The sequence below is a fragment of the Guillardia theta genome (genome assembly GCF_000315625.1).
Source record: "Guillardia theta CCMP2712 unplaced genomic scaffold GUITHscaffold_11, whole genome shotgun sequence".
Taxonomy (NCBI): domain Eukaryota; class Cryptophyceae; order Pyrenomonadales; family Geminigeraceae; genus Guillardia; species Guillardia theta.
Window position 1 is genome coordinate 970,380 of NW_005434663.1, and position 19,831 is coordinate 990,210.

General features: G+C 53.0%; 7 protein-coding genes across 7 annotated transcripts; 4 read left to right on the forward strand and 3 right to left on the reverse strand.

The window, feature by feature from the left end:
* Nucleotides 1–82: 82 nt before the first annotated feature.
* GUITHDRAFT_150954 (hypothetical protein) lies at nt 83–1,820 on the forward strand. The gene has a single exon (XM_005838578.1). The coding sequence runs from the start codon at nt 100–102 to the stop codon at nt 1,639–1,641; it is 1,542 nt and encodes a 513-aa protein (XP_005838635.1). The 5' UTR covers nt 83–99; the 3' UTR covers nt 1,642–1,820.
* A 3-nt stretch (nt 1,821–1,823) lies between these two features.
* On the reverse strand, nt 1,824–2,275 carry GUITHDRAFT_134546 (hypothetical protein; the record flags this gene model as incomplete). The annotated part of the gene is made up of 3 exons (XM_005838579.1): nt 1,824–1,937; nt 1,989–2,130; nt 2,190–2,275. 3 exons carry the CDS (start codon nt 2,273–2,275, stop codon nt 1,824–1,826), a joined length of 342 nt encoding a protein of 113 aa, XP_005838636.1.
* A 1,937-nt stretch (nt 2,276–4,212) lies between these two features.
* GUITHDRAFT_150955 (hypothetical protein) lies at nt 4,213–4,841 on the forward strand (the record flags this gene model as incomplete). Its single annotated transcript, XM_005838580.1, has 2 exons — nt 4,213–4,632; nt 4,679–4,841. Exons 1-2 carry the CDS (start codon nt 4,577–4,579, stop codon nt 4,839–4,841), a joined length of 219 nt encoding a protein of 72 aa, XP_005838637.1. The 5' UTR covers nt 4,213–4,576.
* GUITHDRAFT_150956 (hypothetical protein) lies at nt 4,812–6,992 on the reverse strand. Its single transcript, XM_005838581.1, has 7 exons — nt 6,952–6,992; nt 6,584–6,902; nt 6,473–6,532; nt 6,354–6,413; nt 6,226–6,307; nt 5,753–6,176; nt 4,812–5,708 (listed from the first exon to the last, which is right to left on the reverse strand). The coding sequence occupies exons 6-7, from the start codon at nt 5,854–5,856 to the stop codon at nt 4,820–4,822; spliced, it is 993 nt and encodes a 330-aa protein (XP_005838638.1). The 5' UTR covers nt 5,857–6,176; nt 6,226–6,307; nt 6,354–6,413; nt 6,473–6,532; nt 6,584–6,902; nt 6,952–6,992; the 3' UTR covers nt 4,812–4,819.
* A 1,654-nt stretch (nt 6,993–8,646) lies between these two features.
* GUITHDRAFT_102922 (hypothetical protein) lies at nt 8,647–10,542 on the reverse strand (the record flags this gene model as incomplete). The annotated part of the gene is made up of 2 exons (XM_005838582.1): nt 8,647–10,020; nt 10,243–10,542. 2 exons carry the CDS (start codon nt 10,540–10,542, stop codon nt 8,647–8,649), a joined length of 1,674 nt encoding a protein of 557 aa, XP_005838639.1.
* Nucleotides 10,543–13,008: 2,466 nt separating this feature from the next.
* Nucleotides 13,009–16,790, forward strand: GUITHDRAFT_102924 (hypothetical protein; the record flags this gene model as incomplete). Its single annotated transcript, XM_005838583.1, has 4 exons — nt 13,009–13,019; nt 13,311–14,845; nt 14,904–15,111; nt 15,155–16,790. The coding sequence occupies 4 exons, from the start codon at nt 13,009–13,011 to the stop codon at nt 16,788–16,790; spliced, it is 3,390 nt and encodes a 1,129-aa protein (XP_005838640.1).
* A 1,839-nt stretch (nt 16,791–18,629) lies between these two features.
* Nucleotides 18,630–19,814, forward strand: GUITHDRAFT_102925 (hypothetical protein; the record flags this gene model as incomplete). The annotated part of the gene is made up of 4 exons (XM_005838584.1): nt 18,630–18,686; nt 18,737–18,779; nt 18,850–18,928; nt 19,007–19,814. The coding sequence occupies 4 exons, from the start codon at nt 18,630–18,632 to the stop codon at nt 19,812–19,814; spliced, it is 987 nt and encodes a 328-aa protein (XP_005838641.1).
* Between the last annotated feature and the right edge of the window lie 17 nt (nt 19,815–19,831).

Consider the following 19,831-nt stretch of genomic DNA (forward strand, 5'->3'; position numbering starts at 1 on the left):
TACTGTTGTTTGTACAGTGGAGCTATCTTGCGAGGAAAGGCAAGCCCGGTGATCTCCCACTGTACCATTCGAAGGTGCTCATCGTGCTGCTTCAAAGTTATGGACGAAGCCTCCGGAATCTGCTCGGAGAATGTACTCGAAGAAAGTTTTGATTCTTGTATATGGGCTGGGGGACAGTCCACAACCACCTTTCGGAAGAATATGATTGGAGATACAGAAGGTTGTGCAATTATGCTGGCAGAATATGCCAAGGTCACGGTGGAAGAAAACTCCATTGGAGGAAAACACGTCAATGGCCTCCAAGCTGGTGACTACGCTGATTGCATCGTGAAAAACAACACCATAACTAAAAGCTCTGGAAGTGGGATGGTCCTTCATGATCACTCAACAGGTTTCTTTACGAGCAACCAGATCATTGGATCAAGCCTAGCAGGTGTTGGTATCAGAGACCACTCAGAACCTGTTTTCAGCCTCAATTCCATTTCTGAAGGCCTTGGCAGCGGTTTAGTGCTCCTTGGAAATGGCTGCGGTGTGATTGAAAGAAACAGAATCTTCAAGAACAGATGTGCAGGAATCGGCTTGAAGGGATTCTCCCAGGCATTGTTTGAGAGCAATGTTGTTTCTGCTAATGAAGGATACGGTATCTGGTTACAAGACGATTCTAGCGGTTCTTTCCAGAACAATTCTATTGAAGGAAACGGAAAAGCAGGCTTTGCTGTTAGTCATCGCGCTCATCCACACGTGTATGGGAACTCGATCGTTGGAGGAAAGCAGATTGGAATTCTCTTGCAGAATGATGCAACTGGTGACTTTGAAAACAACAAGATTTCGTCGAACCGGACAACCAACGTACTCTTGTTAGGCCGCTGCAAGGGGGTTTTCATCAAGAATCATGTCAGCGATAGTGCTGGTGGTGGAGTGCTTTTCAGAGGAGATAGCAAGTGTATCCTGAAGAGGAACATGATCGAGGGCAACAACCGTGCAAACGTTGCTGTTTTGGATCGATCTCAGCCATTTTTGGAGGAGAATGTCATCCAAGGAGGGAATGGCAGAGGAATAGTTGTAACCGGTAACTCTGCCGGAGAATACGTGGGCAACATAGTGAGAATGCATCATCTAGCCGGAGTTTACGTCGGTGGAAATGCAGAGCCCAAGATGGTGTGCAATATTGTTGCCGACTCTGGAGCTTCGGGTGTCGTTGTTGAAGATCATGCTCGTGGATGCTTCTCAGACAACTCCATGATTGGGAACGCCAGCGCAGCTGTCGCTGTCCAAGGGTACGCTTCACCTAAGATGGAGAGAAATGTGGTTCTGCACAATGGCAGGGGTGGCATCTGGCTCGGTGAAAAGGCGAGCGGCGTGTTCGATGGTAACTACGTGGAAGAGTCGAAGTCGGGCTGGAGGATCGGGCATGAAGTCACTGCCAAAGTTCTCCAGATTCCCAAGAATGCGTCTAAGTGCTATTCTGCAGACGAGTTCCAGGATCGCATCATCCAGGCGATCAAGGGCTGCACATCGTGCATTCATTCTGAGAAGATCGTGCTTGTGGAGAACCCTGGGGGCTCGTGTGCCATTCCAGCTCTTGGCACCTCAGTCGCTGAGAACTGGCCGGCGGTCTCAGTGCAGAACGTTGCTGGTTGAACGAGTGCTGCTGGTGGGATTTCCAACCCGTTTGGAATTAACGAGCTGTGAGATGCTCGATTTTTTTTTCTGCAACTCTCGATTTTTTTGCTGCAACTATGATGAAAGTGTTTTGTGTACCAAATGTAATCTGGTTTTATTGTACTATGAATATTATCTTCTAATACATGCTGAAAGACAACTCAAGCCTTGAGCTCGGCTTCAAACTTCCTCCTCACACTCAGTGCAGCATCGAACAAGTTCAGGTCCATCCCATCAACATTTCGCGCCACACGGACTCTGAGGGTCGGACGATCCTGACGACTCCAGTCAGTACTGAAAGCGACCTGGCTCCCTACAAGGATCACCTCAGACGTCTCGACCTCGCCTATCATCATGTACAATGATCCGTCCTTGATCACCAGCTGCTCGCCCAAGAGCGAAGCATCTACCTGCAGCCGTCGGTCTCGGAACTCAGCGGTGAAGGTGTTGCCTGAGACATGAGAAAGACTTTCGCACCGTCAATTCCTCATAACACATACAAGAATCTCAACAGACAGAACACTCACAAGCCAAAAGTTCGAACTGACTTGGTAGATGGGTCTTGCAGGATCTCTTCAATGTATCTGATCGCTCCATGACCGGGCAGCTCCATAGCACCTTGTGATTTTGAGAGATCTGAAGGCAAGAGAGCGAGACAAAGGAGATGGAAAGAATCGAGCCCGAGGAAGAGGATGCTCGGAGATAAGAGCAAGTTTCAGACACAAGGAATGACGGTGAGGGCGGGAAGGGCGGTGAGGGCGGTGAGGGCGGTGAGGGCGGGGATGGAGGAAGATGGAGTGCAAATCTGGGAAGAATGGCAAGGGGAGCAGGGGTACTGAATTTTACTTCAAGGCCATTCCATGGTTGTTACACCTAGGGGGTGGGGGGTTCTGGTAGGCAAATCGAACTGGTTTGTTCAGCAGCTATGACGATAGTGGAGGAGTTGAACGAGCATGGCGGCAAGAAGGAGGAGATGGCGAAGGAGATCGCTTCCACGCAGAGACCCCGAGAACCTGAACCCTCGCATGCTTCAAGAGCGGGGAGACCGCATGTGCTGCCTTCGCTGCCTCAAGTGCTTCCCTTGACCGAGTTATGCATCAGATCCATCTGTGACAGCAAGCTGAGGTAGCCCCTCACTCTTTGCATGTTTCTCAGGACACCCTTCCTCGTGCATCGATATCTTTCGTACTCGATGATCTCACCTTCCCAGCCTTCTTTGCCCCTCGTGACACACGCATATTCAATTTTGACTCATAGTTACAGCTTTTGTGAATCTCTGGAAAATGTGCCAGACCATCTTGTGGTAAGCAAAAGCAGAAGTGATATGGCAGCTATATTGACGTGTTCCAACAGGTAGACATGTTAGCAAGAATACTGAGAAAAGGAGCTTTGAACTTGACGCTGGCCAGGAAGTTTCAAACTTCAACATGCCCGGAGGTTTTCCCAGATGAGCTTTGTTGTAGCTCGACTGACAGGTCCACCAGGTGAGCGAATTCGCTCGAGATTGCATAAAAAGGCTGCATGAAGCGGAGATAAGTGCAGGGCCCTTGACACCCAAGGTTGTTGGAGGTTCTTGGAGGCTCCAGGAGACTGAAGGGTTTGCAGGGCTATGGTTGTCGATTCTGATGTCGGAAGGTGATGAAGATGATCGTGATTTCATCTAGATGTTGGTCAACAAGAGATGAGATGACGTTCTCATGGTCTGTTTGCAAAGGTTGATCTTAACTTCCTGGTGTGCTCCTTTCTTTGTTGAGATGTCCGAGGGGAGGAAGCGTGTGGTGAAGGTTAGAGCCCAGATCTCAGATGCAAAATGATGTTGGGCAAATGCTGTTTTTCGACAATGTGAGAAGCAGTTGTGAACGAAGGGACTGTCAGAGTTGGAACAAGATGAATTCAATTTCATCAAGTCGACATGTGAGATGAAAGTGAAGGTCGATTACAAGGCCTTCACAGAAACACAAAACACCTAAGTGCATGAGTAAGCAAATGAATCGAAGATGCAAAGACAAGTGGAAATAGAAACAAGAAAGGGATTCTAACATCACCAGAACAATGACTCGTAAAGAATCAGCAATCATCCTATGTGGAACATTCTTAGAAATGGAGGAATCAAACAAAGCTCTCTGATTACCCATATTCCCTGAAACGAAATCGAGAAGGCCTTGCATTTCAGGAATATTTGCCTCACTGTCGATCTAATAACAGTGAAAGTAACACCGGAATCGACCTCATAAGGACGGTTACCGTAATCATTCCCTCTCAGGCTTGCACTGTCCAAAAATGTTGATCTTCGAGTTGGTTTCGGAATCTATTCCATCATGGTTTGAACTTACGGGATAACCTTCATAATCGTGATCATCATCGGCATCCGATAATCATTACTGACACGTGTAATCATTCAATTCATGTCACTATCGAAATCGAAATGCAGTCATCTCCTGAGTAGATTGTCGAGGCCGGGCGGCTGTTGAGGCGAACCCGTGGCGCTACCAGTAAAGCCTGTCCCACCCTTTTCCGGTATTTGGCAGGGGTAGGGGTCCTCGTGCTTCCGGAAATAGAGCTGCGCCATGTTCGCCCTTCTCCTCCGCTATGCAGGTCAGCGGTAGATGTCTTGAGTGTTTCAGCCTCGTGCTGACGATGGCAACACGTGTTTAATTGCAATCGCACAACCTATCGCGTCTCCCTGCGTTAGTTCTTTCTATTGTCACTGATCAAGTCGGAATGCACTACCTTGTTCGGATGCTTGTTTGCTAAGACGTTGAAAGATGAAAGTTTTAGCTCGGTATTTGTCACTGACTGTGATCAATGCATATGAAAGCGTATGAAAATGTTAACTCTATGGGCATCCGGCCACCTTGCCGATAGAGCCCTCGTTGACAAATCGCTTCAGGTCCTGCCACCATCAGCCAATTAGATGAGTACAGCGTCAGCCAAGCTCAGGGCCAGAGCGACGTGCGATCATACGACCAGGTCTGCTTCAGCTGAAAACGTGCTCACAGTCTGAAGGTGTTTGCAGGGCTATCAGTCTGGATTCATGGAGGGAGTCACCTCCACCGGCTTCGGTGCTTGCCCTCCCGGAGAAGGCTGTAAGTAAGCAGCGAGCGATGAAGAGACATTCGAGAGTTGGAGACTCAAGCAGAACATTAGCTGCAAGTTATTACATGGCCTTTACTTTGTAATCGGACCCCTTCTGCTGCGCTAAAGCATTCAAGGAGCGTATGTTCCTCCAGTACGATGAAGTTGCAGGAAGACGAGTGGAAGTCGCCATGGGCAGGTGAATGCATCTTGCTTCGAAGAACCAAGAGGACACGCGAAAACCGACCAAACTACTACCCAGCTGTCTCTTTGCAACTTGGATCAGTCCATCTGCACTCTTGAGAGCTTTCTCCACTTGCATCCTCCGTAAGTTGAAGAAAGTTCCCATGAGCGCCGGGGGAACATGAAGAAATGCCTGATCCGACGCATCGCCCCTGCCGATGACGTTGAGAAGTAGAGTTTGCTCCTTCCTCAGTCTCGAGGACACCAACGACCTCCTCTCCTCCACGCAGTGAAACAAGAGCGTGCTCGCATTCGCTGTCCACCTCGTCACTTTCCACCTACGCACTTCGGCTCTCCTCAAGGTCGTTGTGTGTCGAACACCTGAGAAGAAATACTTCTTCCAGAGCAGGAGATTGAAGTAAGCGTTCTTGTAGATGAAGCAATCCACAGACTCCTTGTTTGCTCTTTGCCTCCAAATCACTCGCTTCTTCATGAAGTCGAAACACCTTGCCTTCGTCCGCATCTCACGCTTGACGCGACAGAGGGCGAGAGCTTTGTTTCGGGCGTATCTTTCTTGATGTGTTTCGATCCAACTAAGCAGCACAAACTTCTTGCTTCTGAAGAACTCAGCTGTTGTTGGTATCGCCAACTCCTTGTTTCCGTCGTTCCAATTGTTCATGGCGTTGCTCAACCGGAAAGCCAGGACTTGTCGCCTAAGAACTTTGTTCTTTAGACCAAAGGTCGTGTAATTGAATTGAATTTCAAGCGCTTGGAGCCAGCAAACAAAGCTGAAGCAAATCAGAGGTGTATGAGCAATCAAAAGAGATGTAACCTGCGATGCTTCAGTTTCAGAGGTCTGTACTTGTGTATGGATTTTTCTAGGCTCATGAATTCGCTGCATCGGAGAACCAACCTTCGAAGATACGCTCGGTTCATAATCTGCCAGAGCGTCACACTGGAGGCTCTTTCAAGCACTATGTTTCCTTTCTCAGTCGGATCCGAAAGACAGGCTTCCGCATGAGGGCCCAGCACCTCAAGAACACCTAACAGGTATCTCCGTCACGCTGACGCACCTCACTTGCTGCTCACCGTTCTGCTCCGATCCTTGTTAACGGATTCGTACACCGACGTGATCCGACTGACAGCCAGAGCAAAGAGAGTCCTGATGGATTTGATCGTCTTGCTCCACTTGTCATTTTCTTTCTCCATGATTTCACTCAAGATCTTTCTCTGCTCTTCGATGCGATCAATCGACTCTACGAACCGTGTCAGATCCTTGGACGAGAGCATATCCGCATGAATCACCATTTTCTCTCGCTCGATGATAACTATCCATCTCTGAAATACTTGTTTCGTGTTGAGTTTTCAACTTCATAATCCATGTGATCTGTGAAATACCCGTGAGAAGCAGAAACGACGAAGCAAAGGAAAACCTCCTGGCCGATTGCTTCTCTCTTTGCCTGATGAATCATCTTTCTTTTTTCGTTCTTCAACTGAGGCGGCCAAGATATCAGACAATGACATTGACAGAAACAAGGCAGGATCAAGTTACATAGTAGATCATATCTTCGCTCAAATCTTCATCCAGCGAATCTTTTCTTTTCAAGGTTTTCTTTTTCCAAAGAAAAATCATTTCTTCTCGCTATAAATGCAACATACTTACTTCTTGATTCTCAGCCGATTGTTCCAAGCTCTGGATTTCGAGCAAAGCCTCGAAACACTTACGCATGAACCTCTGGAAGTAGTGATGGAAAGCATAAGCTTTCTTGCGGTACTCCTCATGGTACTCCATCCATCTTTCAAACATGACAGGGAGGAGCCTCATGTAAAGAAGTCGAACAACTTTACGAGTGTACAAGTCTTTTCGCTTGAAAGACTCGTAGATCTCGGTGCAATCGAACAGATATCCTAATCCCATGAATCGATGGGCTGGCATCTTGAACTCATAGACAGTTTCATCATCCAACTTGAACAGAAGATAACTGCAGCCAAGAGCCTTACAAGGAGCGTAATAATTTCGTTCAACAGCACCTTCGCTTCCTCAGCTTCTTCGAGCACTTCCCCCAGAAATAAAGGGTACGAAATCTAACATGTGATCAGACCTTGACACCCGATATGTCTTTGATAGAACACTTACGCATGGTGCTTGATCGTATCAAGAGCCCGGTGGTACACCTCTCGGAAAAATGTCTTGTTGTTTTGCTGTCACAGAGTCAGGTTGCAAGCCGACAATCTGAGACAACAAACATAGGCTTTCCAAATCCTAAGATAAGACTTCATGCAATTTGTTCTAGAGAAATACTGGCAGTAACAAAGAAAATTCCAGAGATGAAACGATCGAATCCAGACAAAGTGACTGTAAACATTCTGAAGGTCCTGCGCCTTCTCTTGAGATATGTTCCTTTCGCTCAGCTTCAACCACAAGTCATTCCGAGCAACATTGCATGAGCTGCTACCTTAATTCTCCACGCGATGATCCAGAAAGACATCAAGCTCCTCGCTCCCTTCACTTGACGGTCTCTCTGCAGCACCACGCGCTTCCAAAGCCCGAGCAGCACCTTTCTCCTCTGATCGCGTCGCAGACTTCGATTTCGAATGAAGTTCCTGAACTTCTTCATCTGCCTTTGCCTGTGTCAGTGATGTTACAAACATCTTGTCTGCATACTTGCGGCAAATCCATCGGTTTTGAATTCTCCTGGCTGCCTTGTGCTTTTCTAACGTGTTGAGTTGCTCTTCTTTCCATATCGTCTTCTTGACATCCGGCAGCAGCCCCGAGAGAGGAGCCCCGTGAGTTTCCCGATACACCTGAGGTCATCAAGCTGAGAAACTCCTCACGGTCCAGCTGGGGTCTTACCAGCCTGTAGACTTCTTCTTCTTTTGGGCTACTCGCGTCCATCCCCAGACGCATCATGATCCTCCTCATGCCCTGCTGGCTCTTCCTCCTTGGTCGACTTCGCTGGCGTCAGCCCGCAAACTCCGGGGTCTCAGCTCAAGTTCACCTCTCCCTTCTCGGCTCGTCGCTGCTCAGCTCTGGCGAGGGCTTCATCGACCGCAGCCTTCCCCATGGCACAGCACGAGGAGAAGAGCCCGAGGAGTTTGAGGGCCTGCGGAGGGTCAGAGGGGGCAGAAGAAGGGCAACTCTCACCTTCTCGCGGCATTCAGCTCTTCCAGGAACTCAGATCTTGGTTTGGATAACATGTTTGAGATAGTAGATTTGCTGCTGCTTTCAAGCATCTCTTGTAGCTGACAAGGCAAGGTTGCTGGTGTTTTACAAGTGAAAGTGACAATACCTGAGAGTACTTGCTTGACGGTACCCTTGAAGTTGAGAAGCTTGGAGAGGTGATTTCTGGTAGAAACCCATGTCTGTCCATGCGTTCTTGCTCCATCATGCCGTCAAGCTCTCATCGATTATCGTTGTCGCGAAGCTCCGGGGAGTCTAATCCCCCCATGCATGTAGCCGAAATCATCTGATCAGCTTGAATCGCTTTTGCTACATAGGTGAGATCATCTTCGTTGTTTCCTGCCTTCCCGCCCTCCTCCTCTCCCCGTCCCTCTCTCTCTCTTCCCTCCCTCGCCCTTCCCGCCTGCATGTCAGGGCATGTTTCCAACGGTTTGGGGTGAGGGGGTGAGGGGGGCTCGGTACTGTGAACAGGACCTACCGATCCGAGTCGGAGGGGCGTGTGGTGGAGCTTTTCTAGCGTTTCAAGAGTAATCATTTGAATTATCTTAGACGGGTTGAGGAGTAGAGATCGCGATGGGAACAGAACCATACTGGTTCGAAGAATACAGCATTTCAGTGTAGGTCGATGTTGCCTTTCCTCGCCGCCGCCTAGACAAGTAAGCGAGGCCGATCATGATGTTCGCGATCAGAGCAAGAATCAACAGCCCTCCAGCGAAGCTCATTCCGCTCACTGTGGAGAACTTGCTCTGTCCCGACAAGGAAGATCCAGCAACAGCAAGTGAGACAGCTTGACCCTCCTGACCCAGCTCGACGTCTCGGACAGCCTTGCCATGGATCTGATCCCACTGCATCAACGTGTTCATGGAGTCGACCCGAATCTTGAAAGATGAGCTGCTGGCAAGCTGCTGTTGGATCTCAGACGGCAACTTCGCCTTGACGGTGAAGACTCCAAAGACGGCGGATCCTGTGTCAAAGATGACAGTGAAGGGCTGCTTCGGCGTTCCAATCGCCAAGTCCATAAAGTACTGAGTTCCTTTCTTGTTGAAGATTGGCACCTGATCGACTTCATCCAGCTTCTTGCTGTGCTCGGCTGAAAACATGGTCTCTTCACCCTTCAGTAGCTGCAGCTTGGCACGGGGCGCTTGATCGAGTTTGTAATACCCCAACTCATTCTGACCGACGGGGCTGTACGCCTTGTTCAGCTTTGCGATTCCGATGATGGGTCTTGCTTCGTCCTGCATATCGAACTCCACCATGTACTCGCGGAAGAAGACATCTCCGATCAGCAGCCCTTGCATGCCATCAGGGGACGGCTGGACGCAAGTCTGATTCGTCTCAGCAAGGAACCAAGAGTGGTAGGGAATCTCAAAGGTGTGACCTCCGATGGTGATCCAAAACGACGTGCCTTCATCCCATAGCTCCGTGAAGTCATCGAAGGGACTGTTCTGCAGCTTGCCATTCATTTTGTCACCTGGCATCACAAGACATGAAGTTCCCGAGTCCATGATGGCTGGCAGGTACTCCTCGCCTGTTGGGTCCTTGAACTTGAGGAGTTCGACATGATCGCTCTGGGACGGGTGTCCGTACTTGAGGGAGGTCACTCCCACTATGAAATCTGTCGAGGACAGAGAAGGTGTGTACAGCATCACGTCCGTGCAGGTAGACGGGTCGTAACCTCCCAGCTGCAACTCAGCCGCGCTGTCTGTGGAGAAGAACGAGAACTTGCGTGTTAGGGCCTGAGCGTTCGAGTCCTGGACGCCCTTGTCTGTGAGAGCCCAGAGGATGGGACGAGGAAGCTGTCGTCCCTCGAAGCCTGGCTTCGGTAGGCCAAATCCAAGAATTCCATCCACACCGTTGAAATCAGGACTGTTGCAGTCCGTGATGACGCCAAAAGGAGCGAGTCCATGGAAATTGCCCAACTAGAACAAAGATAAAGTCAAGATGCAAGGCACATGATGAATATTTTCAATCAGACTGACTCAGGCATCTCGACAGGTCTCCTCTTGAAAATACAACTTTGTCCCATCTTACTACACGTTTGCTCAAACCTCCCCACGCAAGATCTGCACTGTTCATCTATCTCTATCTCTCCTTTCTCTGTTTTGCTCTCTTCTCTCGGATGTTCTCCTCTTATGCTGTACCTGGACAATGTCGTGAGCATTGAAGCCCTTCAACTCCGTCCCATCGGCATAGGCTAGATCAAACTGCCGAGACGTATCGGGCTTGAACGTCGAGCTGGCAGAAACCTCGAAGTGTCTTGAGTCCTCGGGCCTATAGGCCTCATCAAAGAGCTGCTGCTTCACAGCTCCCTTTCCCGTTATCTTCCCCTGCACCATCACCACCATGGCGCACACCATCCCAACCGCTGCGCACCGCCATCGGATCGCAACCATGCCCTCCCTCCTTCCCTTTCCGGAAATAGCCCTAGACTCTATATCCATCCAAATGAAATGTGATCTCTAAATTTGGGGGAAATTTTGAAATATATCCCGAAATTGTGAAATTGCTTCACTTCAAGTTCGAAATGGCGTGTCTTAAAATTCGTGAATATGATGCAGAGAAGGAAAGGGACCATCGCTTCGTGAGCAGAGACATGTAGAGACAAGAGAGACATGTAGAGATAACAAAGACATGTAGAGATAACAAAGACATGTAGAGACATGTAGAGACAAGAGAGACATGTAGAGATAACAAAGACATGTAGAGATAACAAAGACATGTAGAGACATGTAGAGACAAGAGAGACATGTAGAGATAACAAAGACATGTAGAGACATGTAGAGATAACAGAGACATGTAGAGATAACAGAGACATGTAGAGACAAGAGAGACATGTAGAGACAAGAGAGACATGTAGAGAGCAGAAAAAGGGGAGTGGAAGGGATCAAAGGTGGGGATCCCTACGATGTTAAGGTCAGTCAAGGTCAGAAAGGCTAGCAACTTTCAGCAGACAAGCCAATCATTTCATTCCAGCAAGCGTGCAAGCAAGCATCTTGCAAGTCAATCAGATACTTGTCAAGAAGGTTCAAATATTTGACTAAGGATATACGCGCTCATTTCAATCCCCAACCCTCCAGGCACTTGCGGGACGCTAGGATGATACAAGATGATAGATCCTTGCTTTCAGCGATCCGAGAGAACATTTGGTGCTACTCTGCTCAATCATCTGCTTGCCTTGAACCTCATATGTAGCCCTGCTGGTGGTGGTAGGAGGCAGGGATTTCAACAAAACAATCTTTGATGGAGGTTGAGTGAAGCAGGGCACAAGGTCATAGATGAGATTCATATCAAAGAAAATGTACATGCACGCTTGCTATATCTTGTCTCTGCTGCCTCACAGCACGATGGAACGCACCTCCCTCCTCACAGAGCCGCTCGTGAGGCCCTCATCCTCCCCACTGTCATCCCCCGTCTGATGCGGCTGCGAAGGAACGTCCTCCTTCTCGTAGGCGAAGGCAGAGACGAACCTGACTGCTGACGGCTCTACTGCTCTCCGTGGGAACCGGAAGGAGCAGAGATCGTTCCACTCAAGCTCCAACGACAGCATCTCTTCCGAGGGCGAGCAGGCGCCAAACCGCTGCAGGTCCTCGTCCTCGTCCGACGAAATGACGCCATCAACTCCTTCCCCAGGAGGCTCCGGCTGTTGTACCTCATTCTCTTCACCTGCTTCATTGGCTGCTGTCCTTGCAAAGAGGCCCTGAGAGCCTCCTGTGTCGAACCCGCGCCCTTCGAGCTCCCTGTCGTCCAAGACCAGAGAAGCCGATGCCAAGTGTCCGTCTGCGATCACAGGTTCTGTGCTCTGTGGGGCCTCCAAGGTCCCCGCCTTCTTGTGTCGGGTGTAATGGTAGGCCGCTGCTGACGCGCTTATGGTGATAAAGACGCCAAATCCTCCGCCGACCAGGCCGAGGATGAGGCCGAGGTTGCTCCTCTGATCAGACGGGAGCGAGGCAGGCGAAGAAGTTACGCTGATGGCGACAGTCGGCTCGGAGGAAGAGGAGGATGCAGGAGAAGGAGGAGGAGGAGGAGGAGGAGGAGGATCTGCTGCCATGGTCATGTAACCTGAGAAGTGATTGACTAGAGCTCGCGTCAGGTTCTTTCCTGGAACCAACTCGCTGTCCTGCCGCTGCCAAGGCGGAAACGCCGACGTGTTCTTGTAGTAGACGTAGGGCAGCTTCCCAGCAGGAATCTTGCTGGGGTCGAAGGGGGTGAAGATCTCGACCGGCGAGTCGAAGAAGATCCCCGAAGGCTCGAAGACGACAACAGGCCCAGCAGGAGCAACCTCCTGAGCCTGAGGGCCCAGGCTGAGGGATGAGACCTCGAAGACCGTCACTGACACGACGACCCCAGGCGTCTTGATCGCCCCAGGAGGCAGGGAAACGCCGACTCCAGCAGCGGAGGTGATATCAGTGCGGACTGTGGTGCTCACTTGCTTGGGAGGAGGACTCAGCACTTCGTTCACTGTCGCCACCTGCTCGCACTGGAAGCCGAACCGTCCTACGGGGCAGACGCACTTGTCACCTACGATGATGCCCTCGCAGGTGTACGCGCAGTCAGGCCCAAACGTGGTCCCCTCGCACGCTTGCGGCGGCAAATCCTTGAAGGTGAGAGAAGCCGTGGACGAGAAGGAGGGGACCGGCCAGTCTGGCAAGTCAGCCACACAGAGGGAGCAGGAGACGGTAGTCTGAAACTGACCCAGCGATGAGTCCGGGCTCATGCTCGAGATCGAGAAGAGCAGAAACTGCAAGTCTGGGCTGGTCACGTTCAGCACGAGTGTCCTCGACGACGCGATCCATGTCGCCTCAGAGGCAACGCCGGGCCCTTGAACACTCACTCGACTAGCGTTAGTGCTGAGCTGAAGGCCCTGGAGGGAGACCAGGGCCGAGGGCTTGAGGTAGAAGTTAGTCAGGATGGAGATCCTGTACTGGCAGTAGGATTTCGTGAAGCTCGTGTTGGCTGAGACTCCAACGACGGTGAAAGCCGGAAAGGCGATCAGACTGCAGTTAGACCTGCCGGTAGACGGGCTGGGAGAGCAGGTCCACAGCCTCTCAACAGTACAGGAGGAGCTGCAGCCATCCAAGGGAAAGGTGTTGCCGTCGTCACAGCCCTCGTCCCACCCGATCACTCCGTCCCCACAAACAGAAGCAGGCGTTACATGTGGAGATTCAAAAGGCGTTGATTGAACAAAATTCGAAACCTCTTCTGCCCCAAGAGAAAAAGTCGTGCCGGGCTGCGGGGCTTCTGCCGAGCTCGTCGCTTGCTCTGAGTACGCCGACGTCGTGCCGGGCTGCGGGGCTTCTGCCGAGCTCGTCGCTTGCTCTGAGTACGCCGACGTCGTGCCGGGCTGTGGGGCTTCTGCCGAGCTCGTCGCTTGCTCTGAGTACGCCGACGTCGTGCCGGGCTGCGGGGCTTCTGCCGAGCTCGTCGCTTGCTCTGAGTACGCCGACGTCGTGCCGGGCTGCGGGGCTTCTGCCGAGCTCGTCGCTTGCTCTGAGTACGCCGACGTCGTGCCGGGCTGCGGGGCTCCTGCCGAGCTCGTCGCTTGCTCTGAGTACGCCGACGTCGTGCCGGGCTGCGGGGCTCCTGCCGAGCTCGTCGCTTGCTCTGAGTACGCCGACGTCGTGCCGGGCTGCGGGGCTTCTGCCGAGCTCGTCGCTTGCTCTGAGTACGCCGACGTCGTGCCGGGCTGCGGGGCTTCTGCCGAGCTCGTCGCTTGCTCTGAGTACGCCGACGTCGTGCCGGGCTGCGGGGCTTCTGCCGAGCTCGTCGCTTGCTCTGAGTACGCCGACGTCGTGCCGGGCTGCGGGGCTCCTGCCGAGCTCGTCGCTTGCTCTGAGTACGCCGACGTCGTGCCGGGCTGCGGGGCTCCTGCCGAGCTCGTCGCTTGCTCTGAGTACGCCGACGTCGTGCCGGGCTGCGGGGCTTCTGCCGAGCTCGTCGCTTGCTCTGAGTACGCCGACGTCGTGCCGGGCTGCGGGGCTTCTGCCGAGCTCGTCGCTTGCTCTGAGTACGCCGACGTCGTGCCGGGCTGCGGGGCTTCTGCCGAGCTCGTCGCTTGCTCTGAGTACGCCGACGTCGTGCCGGGCTGCGGGGCTCCTGCCGAGCTCGTCGCTTGCTCTGAGTACGCCGACGTCGTGCCGGGCTGCGGGGCTCCTGCCGAGCTCGTCGCTTGCTCTGAGTACGCCGACGTCGTGCCGGGCTGCGGGGCTTCTGCCGAGCTCGTCGCTTGCTCTGAGTACGCCGACGTCGTGCCGGGCTGCGGGGCTTCTGCCGAGCTCGTCGCTTGCTCTGAGTACGCCGACGTCGTGCCGGGCTGCGGGGCTTCTGCCGAGCTCGTCGCTTGCTCTGAGTACGCCGACGTCGTGCCGGGCTGCGGGGCTTCTGCCGAGCTCGTCGCTTGCTCTGAGTACGCCGACGTCGTGCCGGGCTGCGGGGCTTCTGCCGAGCTCGTCGCTTGCTCTGAGTACGCCGACGTCGTGCCGGGCTGTGGGGCTTCTGCCGAGCTCGTCGCTTGCTCTGAGTACGCCGACGTCGTGCCGGGCTGCGGGGCTTCTGCCGAGCTCGTCGCTTGCTCTGAGTACGCCGACGTCGTGCCGGGCTGCGGGGCTTCTGCCGAGCTCGTCTCTTGTCCAGTCTCCTTTCCGTCTCCCGCGCTGCTCGTCTCCTCAGAGGTCGGCTCAGCGTGGTCGAGCTTGACTCGTCGAGCGCTGTTGAGGAGAGCTCGAGGTCAAGATGACGCTGGACTCGGTCCCCTCCGAGGAGGTCGAGGCTTCCGCGCTGCTCGTCTCCTCAGAGGTCGGCTCAGGCGTGGTCGAGCTTGACTCGTCGAGCGCTGTTGAGGAGGAGCTCGAGGTCAAGATGACGCTGGACTCGGTCCCCTCCGAGGAGGTCGAGGCTTCCGCGCTGCTCGTCTCCTCAGAGGTCGGCTCAGGCGTGGTCGAGCTTGACTCGTCGAGCGCTGTTGAGGAGGAGCTCGAGGTCAAGATGACGCTGGACTCGGTCCCCTCCGAGGAGTTGAGGCTTCCGCGCTGCTCGTCTCCTCAGAGGTCGGCTCAGGCGTGGTCGAGCTGGCTCGTCGAGCGCTGTTGAGGAGGAGCTCGAGGTCAAGATGACGCTGGACTCGGTCCCCTCCGAGGAGGTCGAGGCTTCCGCGCTGCTCGTCTCCTCAGAGGTCGGCTCAGGCGTGGTCGAGCTTGACTCGTCGAGCGCTGTTGAGGAGGAGCTCGAGGTCAAGATGACGCTGGACTCGGTCCCCTCCGAGGAGGTGGAGGTTTGCTGCGGGGCTTCTGCCGAGCTCGTCTCTTGCTCTGAGTACGCCGACGTCGTGCCGGGCTGCGGGGCTTCTGCCGAGCTCGTCGCTTGCTCTGAGTACGCCGACGTCGTGCCGGGCTGCGGGGCTTCTGCCGAGCTCGTCTCTTGTCCAGTCTCCTTTCCAGCTCCCGCGCTGCTCGTCTCCTCAGAGGTCGGCTCAGGCGTGGTCGAGCTTGACTCGTCGAGCGCTGTTGAGGAGGAGCTCGAGGTCAAGATGACGCTGGACTCGGTCCCCTCCGAGGAGGTCGAGGCTTCCGCGCTGCTCGTCTCCTCAGAGGTCGGCTCAGGCGTGGTCGAGCTTGACTCGTCGAGCGCTGTTGAGGAGGAGCTCGAGGTCAAGATGACGCTGGACTCGGTCCCCTCCGAGGAGGTGGAGGTTTGCTGCGGGGCTTCTGCCGAGCTCGGCGCTTGCTCTGGGTACGCCGACGTCGTGCCGGGCTGCGGGGCTTCTGCCGAGCTCGTCTCTTGTCCAGTCTCCTTTCCGTCTCCCGCGCTGCTCGTCTCCTCAGAGGTCGGCTCAGGTGTGGTCGAGCTTGACTCGTCGAGCGCTGTTGAGGAGGAGCTCGAGGTCAAGATGACGCTGGACTCGGTCCCCTCCGAGGAGGTCGAGGCTTCCGCGCTGCTCGTCTCCTCAGAGGTCGGCTCAGGCGTGGTCGAGCTTGACTCGTCGAGCGCTGTTGAGGAGGAGCTCGAGGTCAAGATGACGCTGGACTCGGTCCCCTCCGAGGAGGTCGAGGCTTCCGCGCTGCTCGTCTCCTCAGAGGTCGGCTCAGGCGTGGTCGAGCTTGACTCGTCGAGCGCTGTTGAGGAGGAGCTCGAGGTCAAGATGACGCTGGACTCGGTCCCCTCCGAGGAGGTCGAGGCTTCCGCGCTGCTCGTCTCCTCAGAGGTCGGCTCAGGCGTGGTCGAGCTTGACTCGTCGAGCGCTGTTGAGGAGGAGCTCGAGGTCAAGATGACGCTGGACTCGGTCCCCTCCGAGGAGGTCGAGGCTTCCGCGCTGCTCGTCTCCTCAGAGGTCGGCTCAGGCGTGGTCGAGCTTGACTCGTCGAGCGCTGTTGAGGAGGAGCTCGAGGTCAAGATGACGCTGGACTCGGTCCCCTGCGAGGAGGTCGAGGCTTCCGCGCTGCTCGTCTCCTCAGAGGTCGGCTCAGGCGTGGTCGAGCTTGACTCGTCGAGCGCTGTTGAGGAGGAGCTCGAGGTCAAGATGACGCTGGACTCGGTCCCCTGCGAGGGGGTTGAGGCAGATGGTAAAGAATGTAGAGGAGTTGTAGTAAATTCTTCGCTTACATTGGTTGCCGGCGAGCTTGAGATTGAAGACAAAAGTAGGCTTGTTGTGCTTGGGGAGAATGGTAATACCATGGAGGCAATAGACGTATCTTGATGCTCTGTTGATTCAAACAAATCAGATTCTCAATGAACAAAGAAAACATCTTATTTGCTTCAATAGATAAGAGTTTGTTGGTGATGCCCGATTCACGTGGAATTTGTATCGTCAATCATCGCATTCACAACAGGCACAAGTAAATTCTGCAGCAAAGGTAAACATACATCTGAGCACGATACCTTGAGCGCTTGCGATGTGAAAAACCACGTACAACGATAAGACGCGAAGATGAAGAAACAATCCTTTGAAGCAGCTCGACCGTGCCATCTTCTCGCCCTGTGCTCCCATCCTCTGTCCCATTGTTTTCGAGACACGTTCGATACCTTCACCCTCCCTTCGGAATTACGGTGGAACTACCCCTACCCCTCACCCAGATCACCCCACCTACATGATTCAATCAGACAATGGACAGCTACCCCTCATTCATGGGTGTACAGCATACCACCCCTTCTGTCCCACCCCTGCACTATCTCAGATCGGCACTGCAACCAAGTACTCACTTAACCCTTGCCATCACCCCACCCCCCTCATTGACCCCTCCGCTGCCTCTCTCACCCGTTCCAGCTGCACAATACTTAATAAAACTTTGGCAAAGGTCACTACCCTACCCGCATTTTCCCCAAATCCGTAAAGTTGAAGGACCCCTCAGTGGATGCATACGACCCCTCATCATCCGACATCACCCACTTCAGCTGGCTTTTGCTTCGCACAAGTGACCCCCACCCTACCTATGTTCCAACCCCCCACCCGAAGTTACTGATGGCGTTGCCGCCACGTGCTAGCCAGATCCGCGGCACCTCGGCATCTCCCGTCGAGCCTCATAAGGCGAAAGTCCAACCTACACCCCCTGGCTCAATCCGCCGTGCCGACAGCGGCCAGCTGACGGGTCGATGTGGGGTAGTCTAGCACTCTCAAAACTGGAAGTTTCCACTACGCCCACCCAGTTCAGCTGCCGCCAGTAAGTTAGTACCATACCTTCTAGGAGGGTCCTATGGGGTCAGAGGGGGGGTCTCATTTAAGGCTCACCCCCGTTTGTGACTCTGGTTTTACGACATGATCGGGTTGGGAACAGAGGGTGACTAAAATGATTCTTCGACTAAAATGATTCTTGGACCTTTATTGACTAAAATGATTCTTCGTGACTCAAATGCTTTTATTGACTAAAATGATTCTTCGACCTTTATTGACTCAAATGATTCTTCGACCTTTATTGACTAAAATGCTTGTATTGACTAAAATGATTCTTCGACCTTTATTGACTAAAATGATTCTTCGACCTTTATTGACTAAAATGCCTGTATTGACTAAAATGATTCTTCGACCTGGAGTGACTAAAATGATTCTTCGACCTTGAGGCGAGCTAAAAAAAAAGGGCGCAATGGGGGTCGTACGGTAATAATGCTCGGAACTCCGACCTGAAGGCCGCGATCTTGACACTGTAAGTATCAGTTAAGTCTGTGGGGCAGCAGTCGGGCGGCTAAGCGGTGGTTCTCTGTCTTTTAGTCGTCAAAGGCAAGGCTTCTTCCCACAATATAACTTAACTTTGAGTAAAAGATCTGGTAGTAGTACCGTAGTCATCGTAGAAGATCTTCCTCTGCCGGTACCTTATCGAACCTCGTTGACTAAAACGGTTCGGGGGCCAGTCAAAAACTGTACATAGGGAATGACCGAAGCGCGATGGGGGGCAAGAAACCGCGAGAGAGGAGAGGCGAGGGAGGAGGGAAGAAGGGGAGCTAGATGATGAGGGGGGCAAGGAGGGGAGGAGAATATCACATTGATGCCTTGAATTGCTTCTGATATCTCACAATCTGTTCGCATATTGTATTCTTCTATTGAATGCAACCTCATTGGTTGGCTGACAGGAACTGGATGGAGGCGACTATTGGATTTGAGGTTTTTCTTTCATCATGCTGTTCGCCTGTCTCACATCCGCTGGATTTTAGGTGAAAAACACAAATGAAGGCGTCGGCAAAGCTACACCAGCAGGTGCTTTTTCCCTTTCTCCTAGAAATGCGTCTTGGTGGTGATGCACTGGCGAGCTGATGACCTTGCACAGAAGCTGTTGATGTATCCCTGTGGTGGGTTGATGACATCCACCCGTCATCAGGCAGCGACAGCGAGGCATCGCCCTTATGGTGAGCAAGAGAGGAGGAGAAAGGAAGAGTAAAAGGGAGGAGGAGGAAGGGCAATGAAGTGGCTGAGTGCTGTTGAAGGTATTTGGGGAGGGAGAAGTCGCTGGATCTCCAGGCAAAGCTGTGCGAGTCGTCGGAGTACTGGAAGGAGTACGACTGGCTGTCAGAAAGAGAGCTGAACAGGTCTGAATGTCGGTACAGCTGGGATCGTTGCAGTCATCATGCTCTCCAGTCGATGATAGGATGTCCCAATGAGTTCGAGGAAAGGAAGGAGAAAGAGGAGAAAAACAGAAAGCAGCGTTCGCTGAAGCTTGAGAAGTCGATGGATGAGATGGAGATGAAGGAGAGCAGAACGAGGATCAAACTTGGGGCTCTCTGCAATGACAACTCGATGAGCTCTAGAGGCAACTTGTTCCTTTGGTCTGCGACGAGTCAGTTCCTGCGCATCGTGGGCTGCGCATGCGATCTTTCTGCCCGTGCTCGTCAGCGTCTCGTGCTGATGCCGAGGAGAGGGAGAGGAGAGCTCAGTGCTCCGATGCGCCTTAGTGTGCAAGTCGATCCTCTTCCAAACGTGAGGGTGCAGAAGAGGTTGTGCATGGCTGGAGATGTTGGGGAACAGATCTTGGACAGAAAGGGGAGGGCGAGGATAGTGAGAACGGCCAGCAACACAGAGGAATCAAGCACAATAGAAGATATCATGTTCGATTTATACTTTCTGAGCGAGAGCAGCGCACGGAGTTGGATGCTTCAAGGTTTGCGCTCCTCCTTCTTCTCCTGCTCGAGCTTTGGGGAGTGGATCACCTTCGCTTCCGATGATGAAAACGCTGGAGAGGAGGAGAGAGAGAGAGATGAAAACCGCAGGTCTTCTGCAATCGTTGTTGGTGTGTGAGTGTCTGAGTAGGATGG